General features: G+C 48.1%; 1 protein-coding gene across 38 annotated transcripts in view; it reads right to left on the reverse strand.

Moving 5' to 3' along the window:
- The window catches only part of ATP6V0A1 (ATPase H+ transporting V0 subunit a1), a 64961-nt gene continuing 46724 nt past the window's right edge, over positions 1-18237 (reverse strand). For 6 of the 38 annotated variants that reach the window (XM_072747147.1, XM_072747145.1, XM_025987032.2 and 3 more), the window contains exons 18-21: positions 13654-13761; positions 7774-7891; positions 7305-7476; positions 1-1623 (exon numbers count right to left, since the gene is read on the reverse strand). In XM_072747147.1, the coding sequence (XP_072603248.1) occupies positions 1530-1623; positions 7305-7476; positions 7774-7891; positions 13654-13761 (492 nt within the window). In that variant the 3' untranslated portion in view covers positions 1-1529. Of the gene's footprint in view, positions 1624-7304; positions 7477-7773; positions 7892-12671; positions 12690-13640; positions 13762-17879; positions 17955-18237 lie in introns of all 38 variants that reach the window. The other 32 variants (XM_072747154.1, XM_072747152.1, XM_072747149.1 and 29 more) reach the window with 10 other exon arrangements.

Below are 18237 nucleotides of genomic sequence, written 5' to 3' on the forward strand. Positions count from 1 at the left end.
TAGAGTCAAACACACTTTATTCAGCACAGGAATGTGTGAACAGAAGGGCCTTGGGCAGGGTTCCTGACAGAGAGCTCTGCTTCAAACCCTGCTGTAAACGGAGCAAAGGTCATCATATAAACCACTGGGCCCAGAGGGGAGGGGGCTCTGCACAAGGTGGGGGGAGGGGCAGGTCACACTGGCCAGCACACAGTGAGGCTGGGGCTGGTGGCTCATGCCCAAGAAGAGTTGTGAGCAGCTCTAAGTAACTCACTCAGAGAAACCAGACTGGGAACAGGGCAGTGGCCTGGCCAATTCAGGGGATTACCTCAACCACTGAGGACCACAGGGTTCAATTTAGCTGAAGCAGCCAGGGCTGCTGTACCAGCACATGATTAAAAGGCCCCAAGAGCCATAGCCCAGCATGGGGGGGGGGGGGGGGACAGGAGTGGTGGCCCTTCAGGGATGGCTCACCATCAGTCTGCGGGGCAGGGCTGTGCAGCTCTCATAATCATGTGCACTAACCCTTGGTGGTTGCCTCCAATCTGCAAACTGTAAATGGCACCAACCTTCCCTGCCCAGGATCCCACTCCCTGGACTTGGGGCCCTAACAGAAGTGGGAAGGAGCACTGAAGGGCAGAGCCAGGCAGGTCTGCAGGCAGAACTGCCCTTGATGACTGTGGGCCTGCCCTCAAGACTCATGATTATGGGTAGTGAAAGGTCTTGGGGTCTGCACCAGGAAAGAACAACAGTTTGAACCCTCTGCCCAGAGGGAATACTTGTGGCAGAGCCTGTAGCATGGCCTGAGAAGCATCCAACCACAGAGGCAGCCAGGACCTACGTTTGGGTCACTCCCTGCCAGGCTGTTATGCTGGGTACACATGGGGGCAGGGGGGAGGCGGTGGTCTGTGAGGGATGAGGAGAGGGTGCAGGTTAGGGAGGTGGTATTGGGGACCTTGGGACCCTTGGGAGTGACAGGGAGAAGCCATGTACGATGGCATAGTGGGGTCCAGCTGAATTCCTGATTAACAACTGCTCTGAAAACCAGAGGGGATGGGCAGAGGACAGAAGTACCAGGAGCCACCGTTGCTAATCCAAGAGTGAGGTGTGTTGAAGAGCGCCCCTATCCCAAACAAGTAACTAGAGTGGCAGAAAGAGTCTGGTCGTGGATAGCAAAGGTGCTCCTTCCGTGGGCTTTGGGCTCAAAGGTAAAACGCACAAATGTGCTCACCACCAAGGGAGAGAAGGGGCTGTCTCTGGATGGACGGAGGCTGGGAGGGCAAGGCCGGTGCCCAGTGGGTGTGACTGACAACGAGAGCCCAGCTTCTCTTTAGAAAATCACTACACTACACATGAAATTGGCGGTGGTGGGGGACCCAGGGAGGACGGATCTATCTAAATGACTTGCAGGCGGCTGGGGGAGGGCTGGCAGGGATGACACAAATGCTCCGATACCCAGGGATCACAACCAACAGGCAAGGGGAGCATAGATAACCACTGTGGAGGGCCTTGGGGACAGCAGCCTGCTGGCACACAGTCCCAGGAGGGGCTCACTCGTCAAACTTCCCTTCCCGAATGTGCTCGAAGGAGAAGGGTAGGAACTTGAAACCGGTTCCACTGTAGAATTTATTCTGGAACTCGACCCTAGGGAAAGGGGAAAGGGAAAAGGAAAGTCATCACTCCACAGAATCCTTTTGGGATTTCATGGTTGGGCTAGCAAGATGCTCTAACCCTCCTCCCTGAGGCCTTCCTTCCTAGCTGAGCTTGGGAGAACAGCCTGCCTCTGCCCCCCACCCTTGCCCACCCACCCAAGGCCTTGGTCTACTTCCCACAGTGCACATAAGCCCTGCTTCTGAAGCCCGAGCGTGCCCTGGTCAAGGCAAGAGGGCCACCTACCTCCACAGGGCCTACTTCCACACGGGTTTGTCCTCAGTTCCTACTCCTTCCTGCCGAGCAGAGTGTTTATGCAAAACTCTTTGTCTAGCCATGTGCTCTAATGGCAACGGAGAGAATAAATAGCGGGCTCCTGGCAGGGGCTCATGGGAGAGCTCTTAGGGAAGCCCCTGGGCGGCAGTGAGCTTAGCGCCAACGATTCTGGCAAGCACCCTTGTTTTCTAGTTTGTTTCTTTTCTTGAAGGAGGAAGGAGAAGGGAGGGTTGCAAGTAAAGGCTGGATGCTTTGGGGAGGAAATTTGCAGGAAATGGGGGCAGGGGCGGATCAGGAGGGGAAGTCTTTTCCAAGTAATGGCAAAAATATTCTCCAACTACAAAAACATCTGAGAATGAATTCTTCTCTCAGGGGCTGAAAGGAAAAGCAGAGCTTCACCTCCCTTCCCAGGCAGCTCAGCATCCATCCCTGATGGTCTCCCTGGGGTCCTTTCAAACTCTGAGGGGCAGGAAGATCGCACTCTGGGAAGCAGAGCCAGGCTGTAGGCTACACGTCCCTCAGCATACTCCTTGGATGGCTGCCCAGCAACCAAATCACCACCAAATATGGGCAGAAAAATGCATGATTCAGAGGATAAAAAAGCCAAGGAGATCTGCCCTGAGGAATAGTTTCCACTCAGCATTGTGTCACCCTGGGGTCACCAGAACCCCTGCAAGGACGGGCAGAGCTGGGGGCTGGGGCAGGCTTCAGGCAATGGTTCTTGCGCAGGGCAGGGCTTCATCCTGCCTCCACGCCAAGAGGCCTGCATACTGAAAGACTGTCTGCATTGGGGGGCTGTCCGTGGTGACACTCAGAGGGCCTCAGAGGCCCCATCAGCCCTTGGTGTGCTGGCTGAGGACACTGCAGGGCTGCCAGCCCCACCCCCTCGGGAGGAGAGGTGAACAGGATTTTCTGTGTGGGTGGAAGAACAGGCAGCCTTCTCCTCCCAGCCCCACATTCCAGGGGCTGGGCCAAGGTCCCCAAGCCTCCCAGACTCCCTGGGCCAAGGGAAAAAGAGGACCTGGGGGAGGAGGCTTCAAACTGCAGTCACAGGATTCCTGGCAAGAGCAATTTCAAACTGGGGTCTGAACTTGTCCCCATATCCCAGTACCCTGAGAAGTCCTAGAAGCTACAGCTTTTCTAGCCTCTGTTCGGGGAATTAGGTGACGAAGGGGTAAGCTGTTGTTTATCACCCACTGCTATGGGTCCAAATGCTTCTTGCTGAGTAGGTCATCTGCATGTGGCAAGGCCATTTCTGAACAACTGAAAGGAGACGGACGCACTCCATTCGCCTTCAACAACATGTAGCAAGGTCATGGGCAAGTCACCTTAGGGTCTACGAGGGGGCCAGAACTCGACCCCCTGGTTGGCTAACCACAATTCGAATTCTGAACTGGACAAATGGAGTAGAAGCTTCAGAAGTTTTCAGATGCCCATGGGATCACCATCCTTCTCTTGGCATTCCTCTGCATGCCTCATCTGCCCATGGGGCCCAGGGGTTAGAAAGGGTACACCTGTCTGGGGTGCAAGTGCATAAATTCTGCCGCATGAGGAGATGGGTGGTCCCTCTGACACAGGGCCTGATACTGCCTTACCGCCAACCACTGCTTGCAGTTAGAGACAGAGTGGCCAGGATCACAGACACTTTGGGCATCTCAGGGTCAGCCTGACTTTATCTCCCTTCTCAAACTCCCAGAACAAAGCTGGAAAGCAATCTCCCTGTTGGGCTCCCCACCCTCGGCTCCCTCCCAACCAGGGAAATGTGTGCTTCCTGAGAAAGTACAAACATGAAGTTCTTTGCACCAGGGCCCAGAAGGCACTGCTGGCCACCTTGCAAGTTCCTCTTGTTTTAGGAGCCTGCTAACACCCCTCAGGGGTCCAGCCATGCCCCAAGCCACTGAAATGCACCTCTAAAATAACGGTTGTGAGGAAGGCCTCAGGAAGTTGGAGGAGTTTCTCTGACACCCCTTCCCTTCCAGGTGTAGTACCTGGTAAAGGCCACCCAGTGACCCAGAAGGATAAGTAGGAGTCCCCAGAGTGCTCACTCCTGCTATGTAACAGGAAACCTTGTTTCCTTGAGTGAGGGAAGGGGAAAGGAGTCCTGGGTCTCTTCCCTTTCCTGGCAAGTGTGTGAGTGAAAAGAATCAGTTTTAGAAAGATGACTCTGGGCCAAACTGCTTCTCTGGCCCTTTCTGCCACTCTCTGAGCAGTCCAGGGCCTGGAACACACATCTGTTTGATGGCCCACATGTCAGGATAACGATGGCAGCCAGGAACTATACTTCAGGTGTTCTTACTTTTGGGCCAGCTGTTCTTCCAGCCATCCCATGCAGTCCTGCTGTGGAGCTACTACATTCCTTACAACAATTTGGTCCCTACCTTTTTTTTGGCCTTCAACCAATGTGTGAGTGTCTGAATGTGCACATCAACACGTATGTGGAATCTGCTAGGTAAGAAGGGATTTGGTTTCTGAAAGTGGGCTGGGGGGGGGGGCAACAGTCTTTCTACCACTAACGTCAGTTTGGAATCCACAAACTGACACATCCTATCCCTGCCTTTGGCTTTTGTGAGGAATAAAAGACAGCTAATTACAGTAAGCAAAAACAGAGGCATATAACACAAAAGGAGACAGAATTAGCAGGTTGGGACAATAACCTGTTTACTCTTGTTTTCAAATATACCACCTACCTCCTCAGGACCCTACATGAATTTCAGACTGATGGTTTGTGTTTGTCACCAAAGCAGATGATGTTGTTCTTGTCCCTGCCAAAGACCTCCAGAACTTTTATAATGGGTTAGCCTTTGCATCAGGATTAGGAAACCCCAGATGACAGCCAGGGGTAAAGTGACAGGCATGAAGACGGCCAGACTGGACCCCAGGAAAAATAGCAATGTCCCGCAGAGGCAGAGACACAGGCAGAGGAAAAGCAGGCTCCATGCAGGGAGCCCGATGTGGGACTCGATCCGGGGACTTGATCCAGGGACTCCAGGATCATGCCCCGGGCCAAAGGCAGGCACTAAACCGCTGAGCCACACAGGGATCCCACACCCCCTTTCAGTAAAGGTGACGCTCCAAATGTGCCTATAACAATGGGGATAGCCGGCCTTGGGTTTTTTTCTTCTCTGTGATACTTCCACTATCCAAACAAATCAATGCACAAATTTGTTTCATGAGCCCCTTCCTTGAATGTGCCTCCCCTGGGGATCTCCCCTCTCGTAACAGGCTACTGACAATTTCTTTACAAGGGACCATGGCCAAGATGTCCACCCCACAGGGCAGCCTACTTTTAAGTGGGGCAGCTCCAATCTGTACTTGAACACCAGCTTATGATGCATCGGGGCACAGCGACAGGCACTTGGTATGTGCATTATTTTGTATTTATCACGGCAACCAATGTTATGTAGATACCATCTTCTCTTTACGTGAGAGAAAGTGAGGTTCAGAGAGGTAAGTGCTCTCCCCAGGGTCACCCGGCCCGTGCCAGCAGAGGTGAAGTTTGCACACGGGTGGACCTAATTCTGAAGCCCACTCTCTTGTCACTCATTAGGTCCTTGGGCTCATTCATGGGGACATGGGAAGACACCTTCACTTGAAGGCCACAGGTAAGCCTGAGGAAGAAATAATCCTTCTGGCAACAAAACATGGCCTCCCAAGCTGCCTCTGCTCACTCTGGAGATTGGGCCCAGGCGACCTTCCTCATACCATGGTGTGCCAGGCTCACCGCTCTGACAGTTCTGACCCAGCACCGGGATTGCTCCTTAGCCCACCCAGGGAGGAGGCAACAGGCTCCCCATTTGGGTTAGAATTCAGGTGGGGTAGTAACTGGCCCTTCAAGCCCAGGGCTCAAGAGACAGAGAAGTGACGATGAAAGGAAGGAAGAAACAGTGAGTCACCACAGGCTGGTTACACAGACATTCCCTCATACCGAGTGGCTGAGGAAGTGTGCTGGAGAGAGAGTATGCTGATAAGCTGAGAACAGGGTAGTGTGCCAGCAGTCTGAGCCATACAGCGCTCCTAACCTCCTAGCTGGACAGTAAATAAACAACAGCTGGGTGGGGAGGAGGGCGGCAAGGAGGAGGAAAGCCAGCCAGAGGACGGATTATTTTAAAGGAGCTTTTGAGGGAAGAGTAAGTCCCAGCTATGCCCCGCCCTTACATGCTTCACGTTCCCCTCTATCATTTAGAACAGCAAACAAATCTTTGAGGAGGCTCAGCACAACCAAGTCGAGAGGAAAATCAAAGATAAGGGGAATGGGGAAGAGGATCCTTGGGTTTAGGTTTAGAAAACGGATATTAAAAAAAAAAAAAAAAAAAAAAAAATATATATATATATATATATATATATATATATATATATATATATATATATAAAAGAAAACGGATGTAATAAGACATTGCATACATACACTCTCTGATTTTGAGATCATTAGCACCATCTCATCTAGGGGTTCCTAAGGTATGGTCAGTGAGTTTGTGACCCTTAAAACAGGTAAAACTGTTGGAGGTTGTGTTTCTCTAGGGGGAGGGTTGAGAGCTTCTCACTGAGGTGTGAGAACCAAAAAGAGGAGAATCACAACATAAAGGAAGAAGTGGAGACTCAAAAGAGGGAGGGCTTGAAATAGGGAAGCCAGATAAAGTACAGGATGTCTAGTTTTTAGTATGAATATGTCCCATGTACATTTGGGACATATTTACACTAAAAAAAAATTCATTGTTTATCTGAAATTCAAATTTAACTGGATGTCCTATAATTTTATTTGCTAAATCTGGCAACCCTACCTTGAGGTCACATGGTCACTGCCTGGACCAGACTCCACCTCTCCCACTCCCTGGGATTGAGCTAACTCTCTCCAGGCAGAGCCATTAAAAGCCACAAACTACATTAAAGAAAACAAACAAATCCAAACCTGCCCTCCTGAAGAAGCTGCCAGGGGTCCTACCCAAAGACTCTGGCACAATGACAGAAAAGGGGGACAAAACTGGAGTACAGTGTGCTCTAGCATCTTCCTGGGCTACAAATTTATTCCAGAGTTGCTTCCATCGCTCCCAAGAAAGGAGAGAACTTATGCCAGAGTAAAAACAAAAAAAAAAAAACAAAAAACAAAAAACCCAAACAAAGCAATGACTTCAGCAGGTCTTTTAAGTCACAACAAAGAGCAGTAAAGAGTGCTAAAGGCAGCGAGAGGGAATCTGACAACACCCACTGGAGAATTCTCTCTTGTGGGCTCTGAAAAGTTAGCTGTGCTTTTCTGTGGACATTTCTTGATGCTCACTTCTAACACAGGTCCTTGGCCATAATGATGGGAATGAAAGCAGACACTTCCTAGGGTCTCTGGATTCCGTATGAGAGGAAAGCTGCCCTCCATGCAGCTAAGGACACATCCCCGGTCTCCAACTCACCAGTGTAAACGCAGTGCGTGGAGGAAAGCTGAGAGGCCCTCCATGATCAGGAGGATGGCCACAGTCAGGGTGGCAAAGGCGGCAAAAATGAAGAATAGTGCCAAACCTCCTGCCAAGCTCTTCACGCTGAGGCCGATGTGGATCACCATGGTCCAAAGCACCTCAGACAACTCTAGGGAATGCAGAGACAGGACATCTAGTTCAGTTTGGCAAGAGGTGCTGTGGACCTTCCATTTTGCTCTGCCATCCCTCACTGAAGTGTTCACTGTACCCGGGCTTCCTACAACCGTAGTGCATAGCTATGGCAAAAGCGCTGATCCTCCCATTTGGACATCTTTCTCCTAGAAGTCAGAAGTCTGAATAATTCCAGAACCTTTTTGTTATTTCCACTCTATGTAAGCCCTACATCTGAGAGAGTACCCAGAGAAGGGGAAAACCATACTTTTCAACTTGAGAGACACAGACTCACGTGCATGAGCGAGGCTGAGGGCCCAGAGCCGCAGGTAGGAGGCAGTGTTGGAGATGCAGCCCAGGCAGTACTCGATGGTGTGGATGGCCTGGTGGACCATAGTGTCCCCAAAGTCAAACTGTCATGGGAGAAAACCAAGAAGATATAAGGCTGGGAGGGGATATGTAGATTGTTCTATGGCCCCATGGTGCTCTGAGCCTGGGCTTGAGCACCAGCACCAACAGCTACATGGGCCAGAAACCCCCAGCGTTGAACTCGGGTGGTGATTTCACCTATGCTATCCCCAGGAATCCTGCCTGGCTTAGCCCCCAACTGGGACACTCCATTTCCCTTAATACACTATATTTTAATGACCTCCAGCCTGAGATTCTTTCAGACACATTTGTTGATTCCCCCTGCTAGGCTGTAAGCTCAAGAGTAGAATATATGGCAAGTGAAAAGCACTCAGAGAAACAGGCTGTCTGGACCTGGGGCTCTTAGGGCCCTGCTGCTGGGCCTGCCCCAGCTGACTTCCTCCTCACCGTGCCCAAGTGAGGTACCCTGCTCTGAGTCAGGAGAGAAGGGTTTTCCCCCAGCCAGGCTTCAGCAGATGGGTTGCCAAGGTGAGGCTAAGCCTCTACAGCCACCTTGATTATTATTCTTACAACCTGTGGGGAACAAGGTAACCTACTTTTCCTTGTAGCTTCTGAGTTGACATAGGGAGATTTCTGGAAAAGTTTTCCAAAATCCTCCAGTTGACTGAGACCACACGGAACATCTATTGTTTTTTCTGTTTTTCTCATGCTCCCTTTCTCCCAGCTCTCCTTTCCACATCAAAAATTGTTTCCAGAATAAAGGAGGAGAGCTAGAACAAGCTTCATTTGTAGGAGTTCATTTGTAGGCCTGCTCCAAATAGAGCTAGGGAAGAATTACTGGCATGCTCCAGAAGCACCAGGCATACGGCAAGGCCTCTCCCTCTGGCAGGTGGAGCAATCAGTAGCCACCAAAGAATAGGAGGTGGGCCCTTCCGGGATCCTCCCACACAGCCCACCCAGGAACCCCAGAAGCACAGGGCCTCCCCAGCCTGCCCTACCCTCACGTAGAGTCTTGTTTTTCCACCAGTTTCTTTCAAGACTCACATGACTCCACTCCCAAAGGACACCAGAAGTGTCTTGGGAAATTGCATGAGGACAGGAGAGAAGGAGCTGGTTGGTAAAGTGCTAACAGCCCAGGCCTCAGGGGTACAGCCAGTTGGGAGGGGCCAGCTCCAACACGCCATTTTTGGGCAACTGCCTCAGTTTCCCTCACCTCTGACCGTCTCTACTCTGAGTATTTCTGGGCTTTTCTTTTGCAACAAGCTCTTCAGGCCTCCTAGTTATCCTAAGAACCAGGGTAATCCTCGTTACCTCAATCCCAACAAGCTGCTAAGAGCTCTTTCCCACCAGTCCTGGCTGTCCCCCCAGAGCCCATGCTCAGAGGAAGGAAAGGTCTCTGCTCCTAAAAGCTCTACAAAAGCAGGGACTGTTGGGTTTCCTATAGAACCAGCCCCCTTTTCAGCAGTTACATTCTTTTTTTTTTTTTTCCCCCAGCAGTATTCTACCCAGAGTTCCTCCCAGAAGAATGGAGAACATGGAGGAAGCCTTTCTTCTAGGCATTATTTTTCTACACTTTCTCTTCTTCCCAACTTCCTGCTTTGTAACCTTGGGCAAGTTTTCATCTCTATATAATGGGGGAAGACAATGGTGGGGGGAGGATTTAGTGAGAAACACAGCCAAAGCATGTAGGAGTGTCACTGTCTCAGGAATCAGCTGTGACTGAGGGGCATGGCTGCAGACTTCCTGTCTACACTCTCCCCCAGGGCACAGCCCACTCCTCCTCACCTCCTGCGCCTTGCCCTCCACCCTCTCTGTCCCACAAACCCAACATTCCCTGCACCCACTCCCTTGCCTTCCAGACGTGAGGTCTAAGACATTCTGTGTCCTCACTGAGCCTCTGCAGTGTCTCCCATTGTCACCTTTTCCTCCTCCCTCTTGAGACACTCGCCTGCCCATGGTTTTCCTCCTACCTCCCCGGATGCTCCTTCCCAGTCTCCATCTTGTTTCTTCCTTAAACGCTGGAGGGCCAACTTCAGCTCCTACACCTCTCCTGCAGCACTGCTGCTCAGGGCTCGGACAGCCACCCATAGGAGAGACTCCCAAATGGACACCTTCATTTCTATGTTGCCTGTTTCCAACTAGCCATGCTGCATCTCCTAGTGTGCCACAGGCACTTCAAATTCAATGCCACCTAAACTCATTAATTACTCTCCTCTGTCCCCACCAGGACTGACTTCTACTCCACGCCCCATGTCTAGTAGAGTATTACCACTAGGGCCCCAGGCACCTAAGCCTGGAAGTCACTAGGCAATCTTGAATCCTCACTCACTCTCACTGCCTATATTCATTAAGGTCCTGGGACCCGTAGCTCTAACTTCTTTAACCTCATTATTTGTCCTTTCCTTCCCAACTCCCCTGCAAATGCTTCAGTTCAGTTCAGGCTTCCCGATTCTTTCATGACTTGTATCAGACTAATGGGTCTCTAGGCCTCCAGACTGTGACCCCTCCTCAATCCAATATCCCCTAGGACACCCCCATTAAAGCATTTCAGTAATGCCCACATGCTGCGACACTTTTGGCCTCACCACCCTCTGCCAGTTACTTGCTATCCAAACGCTCTCCTGCGGCTTGTTTCTGCAACCTCCAGGCTCCGCTCTCACTGGTCTCCAACTCCTGGCCCTGGGCTCCAGCCAAGCTGTATACTTGTTTATCTCAAACACGTGATGGACCCACACTCCTGTGTCTTTCTGATAACTCTACACACTGTCGGGTCTGCATCCCCACTCTGCACCCACAGAGATCCTGCTTGATCAGAATAAGCTTAGCAACAATCTCCTTCGGGAATCACTTTCTGGTCTTCTCTCTCCACCCCCATCCCCGTACTTGTCAGGTGCCCTCTTTCTGTGTTCCCATAGCATCTTGGGCACACCTTAATCACACCATCTGTCACCCAGACTGTTTCCTCAATTTAGCTGGGAGTTCCTTGAAGGCAAGGACTATGTCTTTCTTCTTGCAGATTCTGTAGCACCAAACAGAGAGCTTGGCACATAGAGGGTGAATGAATGAATGGGTGGGATAAAAGAATTAATGGACGAAATGAACAGATGGATGGATTCGGGGGGAGGACAGATGGATAGATGTGTGGGTAGGTGAGATGGATGGATGGGTAAGATGCATGAATGGGTGTGATGAACAGATGGATTAATGGGATGAATGGATGGATGGGTGGGTGGGTGGGATGAATACACCTGGTGAATTGACACAGTAGGGAGAAGTGCCACTGACCCTTGCTGAGTGGTTACAGCCTTTAAAGATTTCCCAGACAATCAATTGGCCTGGCCCTGGTCTACAACTGGACTGAGTGCTCCCTGGAGAGAGAGACTGCTACTTCCACCAGGCTGCAATAATGGCCGACAGATTTTCACAGCCAAGCAAAAAAGGGAAGTTCTAAAAGAAGTAGGCTGGACTTAAAAAAAAAAAAAAAGTTTTGTTTGAAATCTTTAGATAATTTTAACAATTAATCCAAATCTGGCTGTGGAGAACTAGACTGTGCATGTGCCTGACAGAGATAAAATGTCATCATTATTTAGGAAGCCATGAGAAGCTGAACCCTTGAGGGAGCTGAGGGGCCAGAGACTAGGGAGGCTGAATTATAGTCCATCTTGTGTGGATATCCAAAGCCCCTGGGAAATGGCTTACAAATGAGGACTATTCTGATGATGATCATAGCATTGGGTGCTCAATTAGGAAGACACTTAGAAAGAGCAGTGTTGTTGGAGGTTATGTTACTGGGAGAGGGCTGGGCTCCTCACTAACATGGAACACACTTCCAGCCAGCCCTTCAGGGCAACTCAACCAGTGACTGTGCAGATGAGCCGCTCATAGGAACACAGAGGCTCCTGGATGCCAGCAAAAGAGCCACTCCAGCCTTCAGGAAGACCAAACACGGTCTGTTTTACATAGAACAAAGGTTTTCCCATTCTCATCCCACTTTCTTTTGGAGAGGACTACGAGCCAAAAAAGGGAAGGGTACATGGGTCTAGGTATTTTTAGAGAAAAGTTTTGGGGGAAGATGCAAACAGTGCAGCAAGGCCTTTAAAAACCCAATTTAAAATCTGTGCATTGCTAACTGAATTACTGCTGAGCTAGAAGGCCTTCTACTCCAAATGTGGCCTGAATAGTCAACTTTGTTTCTATTATCTGGTATAATATGAACTCCTTTCACATAGATAGGATTGTTTTAGAATGCATCAGAGAGGCAAAGCCTCCATTTTGAAAGCTGCCTACCTCCTACCTGGGTAACAGGGAGGTAGAGCTGACCCCAAGTGAGGGTCCAGCAATTCTCACGTCAAGCATCATCAAGCTGATGAGGACAGTAGGAAGAGGTTGGCTGCATCTCAGACAGGGAGGAAGGGCGAGCTTTACTCACAAGCTCTCAGAGGAGCAAGGAGGAAACAGCTACTCCCATACATAACACCACAGGAGAGGAAGGCAAAGACTAATGGGATTTAATCCCCCCCAAGGGGGTTACTTCAAGAATGCCAAAGCAGACATTACTTGTAGCTCCTTTCAAAGCCATTCTCAGAGTTATTAGATCAGCAAAGTCAATGAAACAAAGACAGAGGTGACCGACATGAGATGCAGTTAATGGAGATGAGCTTTTTCAGGACACAGGTTCACAAACTGGTTAGAAATGGCCAATGAGATGCGGGATGCGCGGGTGTCATGTGTGGCCCCCGGTTGCAGCAGGGTCAGCAGAGTGATCACAAGGATGGGAAGAGAAGCCCCAGATAAACATGAAGGCAAAGCCAGCTTGTTTCTTACCACTTCATCCTCGGTAGGCTTGTAAACACAAATTTACACTTAGTGGGAAGCCATGCCACACAAGGTCACAAGTTACCAGCACAAGGTTACTGTTTCTCTGGGAAAACTGTTAATATTAAAGGGGTCTAATGTGTTGGAGGCAGGCCTCCTCAGCATACACAGAAAGCAAAACCAGTAAGACTTAGAGCATTAAGATACGTATTTTTTAAAGGCACCCCAACCCTTATGGTTTCTTTTTTAAAATGTCATACACATGGTGGAATTGGTCACTCAGACTGAAAAGTTCAGTCACCTGGGTTGTCAACTCCTATTCTATTTGCTCCAAAAAGAATATAATTGGAGGCAGGGGGAAGAGGATATAACGAATAGATGGCATTCAAAAGTTCAGTTCAGAGGCTTTGTGGTGGGAGTGGTCAGGCAAGGAGACTGGATTTTAACAAATAGCTTGGACATTGGAGGTTTAAAGAAAAGTCTAATGTGCCCTTCCTACTTTTTCACTCTCTGTAGAAAGGAGGCAAATAACATTTTTTAAAAAGCTCAAATAATATGTCTGCAACAAGTGCTCATTAGTGGGACAAGACCTTTAAAAGTACCTGCAATTACAGTTCCAACTGGAACCATTCCTGGAAGGGGTAAGGGATGAAGAACAGCCTGAAGAGGGCTGTGTTTCTGGTCACAAGAGCAGGGAAGCCAGGGCTTACACTGCCCTCGGTTCCCAGGAGCACAATTAGTGACTCAGATTTGCATGCAGAGTACTGCGAGCAGCACAGAGTTGGAGTTCAGAAAAGGGATCACAGGTCCCACAGGCACTGCAGGCAACACCCACTGGAAACAGTAGCAGTGCCCTAAGAGGCCCAGATGGCAGGCTGATCACTAGTAATAGTATTTTCATTTTTCAAGAGGACTGGAGGGAGGCCACTGACGCACACCAGACAAGGGCTGACCCACAGTAGGAGAGGAAGCCCATGCCACTGGATCTTACCTCTTCTGCGTCCTCTGAATGGGTGGAGAGCTGGTCATGCTGAATAATCTCAGCATCCTCCTCTGTCGGTCCGTTGCCCACCCTGATCCCACCAAAGTTGAGAGTTCCCTACACAGATGAACAGAAAGAGTAGAATTTGCCTGGGCTTTAATGTGACATTTTGTGAGATGGGGAAGGGCGATGGTTAGTACATACAAACCTCAGAAAAGCATATATTCTAACAACAAAATCAAAACCCGCTGATCCAACAGCTAAGTACAAACAAACCACTGTCCCCACCCCAACCACCACCGACCCAGCCCCAGCCCCAGCTGCATTTACCACCTCATTCTGATAAGAGGCAACATGCAGTTCTGCCTGCTGCACCAGGATACACCAACCTGGCCTTGGTCAAGGCTAACTGAGATGCCTGCTTGAGTGAAAAGCTTCATATGAACAGGTTCCTACAATGACTATAGCTCGATCTGTAAAGCTGCCAGTGGTCTAAGTTTTTCTAGAACTAAAGATCAGACCTTCTAAGAGGGAAAGGAGCCAAATGACATGGTGACTATGACTATAACCTGGTCAGATAAACTTTCAACTGGAACCCAAGAGTTCAGCAACCTTTCCCAAAAGTGTACTGAGTCTCTGCCCAGGAACAAAGGACTTCTGAGTTCAGGGAAGGGAAAAAAAAAAACTTAATGTATATCAGCTCATGGCTAGAGAATATGGAGTTAAAAAAAAAAGAAAAAAGAAAACGGCTCCTTTCCTTCAGTGGAAGATTCTGGAGTGTTACAACTCTTTCACAGGTACGTGGGCAAATGCTGATTGGGTGTTTGCTTCTTCCCAGGCATTGTGTTCAGCAGAATTTCTAAGTCAACCTGACTTGGAAAAGCTTGGGTTTACAGAGGCAAAAGGACTCTGAGTATAAAAACCAGGCAGAACTGGGGTGAAGTCGAACAAATACCAATGAGTGCTAACTGGCCAGCGGGAAAAGAAGCTAAAGAAACAGCCCCTAGACCCACCTCTTACAGTTTCTGATCAGGGAGCCCAGATGAGGCAAGAGTTCAAAAACTGCTCTTCTGCAAAACAGCCTTCTGGGCAGCAACACGATGTGCCAACAGGTTTGGTCAACTGCCCTGAGGTCCCCACCTACAGCTTCATCTTTTGGTGCGCACCTCTTTAGTGCAGCTTACTGACTATCCGGAACTCAGTGTCTGGGCACAGACTCTCTCTCCTTGTAGCAGGGATTTCTCCCATGCTGGTCAGAGAACCAGCTCCATCAGAATCACCTTGAAATTAAACAGAGGTTCTCAAATGCTACCCCCAGAAATTGTACATTTAGTAAGTCTGGGGTGTAGCCTAGGAAATCTATATTTAAAAAAATATTTCCCCAAGCACAAACTGTATCATGATCTTTATTGTCTATCAGAATTGAAAATGCAAGCACACAAAAAAATGCATATACCCTTTGAGACTTAGCAATCCCACTGCTGGGAATATCTATGTTCAGGAAATTTTATCAGGGTACAAGGACAACGATGTTCCCTACATTCATATTTGTAACAGCAAAGAACTGAGAATAACCAACATATCCATCAACAAGGGAGTGATTACACAATTTTAGCATATCCAACAGAACATTCCATAGAACATTAGACAACTATAAAAGAGTGACACACTCTCCCAGGTTACGGTAAAAATTTAAAAATCTGATAAATCAAGGGGCAGAAGAATGTCACAGTTTAAACCACAATTCTTAGTGCTCGCTTCGGCAGCACATATACCAAAACACAAGTTCCTAGTATGTTTTAAAAACACACACACACACACATATATATACATATTTATGTTAATGGATAATAGATACATGCAGAAAAAATTTGGAAGTAAAATTTCCCTGCCTGTGAGAAGGGGTCTGGGGGGAGGGGAACTTTCTCTTTCGGTACTATTTGCATTCTCTAACCTATTGCTTTAATTGTGTGCGTGTGTGTGTGTGTGTGTGTGTGTGTGTGTGTGTTTTAGTAGGCTCCAAGCCTAGTATGGAGCCCATTGTGGGGGTTGAACTCATTACCCTGAGATTAAGATCTGAGCTGAGATCAAGAGCTGGACACCTAACCAACTGAGCCACCCAGGTGCCCCCTAATTTCACTTTTTAATGTCAGTAGGGGATTGTCTAGGTCATGGAATTATGGACCATCTTGATTTCTTCTTTTGCTTCTTTTGTTTTAATATCCTAAGAAACAGAGGGAATCCCTGGGTGGCTCAGTGGTTTGGCGCCTGCCTTTGGCCAAGGGCATGATCTTGGAGTCCCGGGATCGAGTCCCACGTCAGGTTCCCTGCATGGAGCCTGCTTCTCCCTCTCCTCTCTCATTCTCTCTCTCTCTCTCTCTCTCTCTCTCTCTCTCTGTGTGTGTCTCTCATGAATAAACAAATAAAATCTTAAAAAATATATATATATCCTAAGAAACAAATTCTGATGTGTAGTCAGATTTGGGAAGCCCTGAGACCCTGGGCACCTCCAGCACATGTGAACCTTACACCCGACCATTCTCAGAAGGTGGAATACAAGTACAACAAAGGGCACTGGTGACAGGAGAGGACCCCAGCATACTCTGGCATGGGTTACAGAGTCCAGGCAGCCTTCAGGCTTTAAGGCTCCTAAACCAGAAGGTCGTTTCCAAAGGTTTCCCCAACCATCAGATAGAAAGAAGGGCAGACAAGTTAAACCCTCTCACCCTAGACAGACACTAACAAGTATCCCTTCAGGACACAGGACATGAGAATTATAGGAAGGTGGGGATGAGACATATACATCAGCAGAAAAAAGAAAAGAAAAAATTGAACTGAGACACACCACTTACAGACAATCAAGAGGACACAGAACAGAACAAATACAGATCAGTGATCATATCCTCAGCCCATTAGGGTCAATAATCCAGGGTCCTTGTTGTAAAATGATCATCCTGATGCCTTCAGCCTGCTCTCTACAACCAGATGTTTTGCAAAAGAACCAGTGGGGCAAAGAAGACCCTATGAATGTACAGCTTTCCAGACTGTGGACTTTTAGCTTGGATAGTGTCACAGAAGAGGATACCAGAGTTAAAAGCATCAAGACTGATGCATTAGAAACATATGCTAAGGCTAGCAAAAAGATCACTTAGGAAGAATATCGATAAGTGGATAGTATGCGCTTTGCAGACTTTTTAAAAAATATGTCTCATAGGAAAGGAGAGTAAGTTACTATTTGAACATAATTTCAAGCAGCAACATTAAATTATCTTCTGATCCAAAATGTCAGCCTTTGACTTATTCTAGAAGGATGATTACAGCAGGTATCTAGGTTTAAAATGATCAGAAACACTTAATGAATGAAATGGTTATCCATCTAAAAATTTCACTTTCTTTTAAAGGAGTATAATGCCACTGGATCACACTAGTATCATGTGTGATCATTGCTGGTGAGATTTTAAAAATCTTATTGATTACCTAGAATAGACTGGGCTAAGTTGATATCAGTGCTTTAAAAGAGTTTGGCTAAGAGATGTTTTTAAGGACAAATGTTGAAATGCTTAACATTCAAATTGCTGTTGCTGAATCATGAATTGGTATTTAAAGAAGGAAAGTTCCAAACAGATGACTTTGGTTATTGCATCACATGCAGAGGACACATGAGACCCATAGCAGACTGGAGGTCTCAATGGAGCAGCTGAGGACAGGAGGGCTTCTGAGTCTCTCACAAAAGAATAGACATGTATAAAGTCCCACTGGCAGGAGAGTAAGTGATAGCTAAAACGGACCAAATGTCCACATGTTACTCCAAAGCAGAAGTTCAAAGAGCAGGGAAATTAATTCAAGAATCACAGAAATGTTCTCCCTGCATGCTGAAAACTCATCTCATACAGGGTCACAAAATACAGTCATGACAGTGGATGAGTCCAAGAGCTGCCATCTTGGATTAAGATGGTGGGATTCTGAGAGGGTGCAACAGTCACTTTGCTTCCATAGACATGACTGTACTTAAATTTCTGAAGAGAAACTTAGCAGACCAATGACAATGAATGGTATTAGAATGTATTCATAAGAGGTAGAAATATTTTCTGTCATTGCCTCAATGAGTAACAAGGATGTACTTCCCAAGAGTATACACGTCCCATGCTCTCAATATAATTGAAAAGAATTCTGCTGCACTGTTTGCCACCTCTTTTACACAAAATGTGATGGTTTGTCAGTTTTAATTCACTCACTGTTGCAGCCGCTGCTGCCTCTAGTCCCTGCTGGCTCGGGGTTGGGCTGACTGGGGCCTCCACAGGCTGCCCTTCCTGATAGTGAATGGAAGAAAAGAGGAAGGGAGAAAGAAACAAAAGAGGGAGGGAGTGAGAGGGAGACGAATGGAGGGTACATGGAAGGATGAAGATGGTCAGAAAAGGGAGAAGGAGGATCTTGTAACTCAGCTGCTCTCCAACAGGAATAATAATCTAACAGCTGTATGAGAGTCATGCAATAAGATCTTTTGGGTTTTACTAGGCACTGTAATAAGTAAGCTTTACTGCATCACCAGAAATGAAAATTTGGTAACTTAAGTGGGTGCGTGTGTGTGTGTGT

This window comes from Vulpes vulpes, chromosome 2 (assembly GCF_048418805.1).
Source record: "Vulpes vulpes isolate BD-2025 chromosome 2, VulVul3, whole genome shotgun sequence".
Taxonomy (NCBI): Eukaryota; Metazoa; Chordata; class Mammalia; order Carnivora; family Canidae; genus Vulpes; species Vulpes vulpes.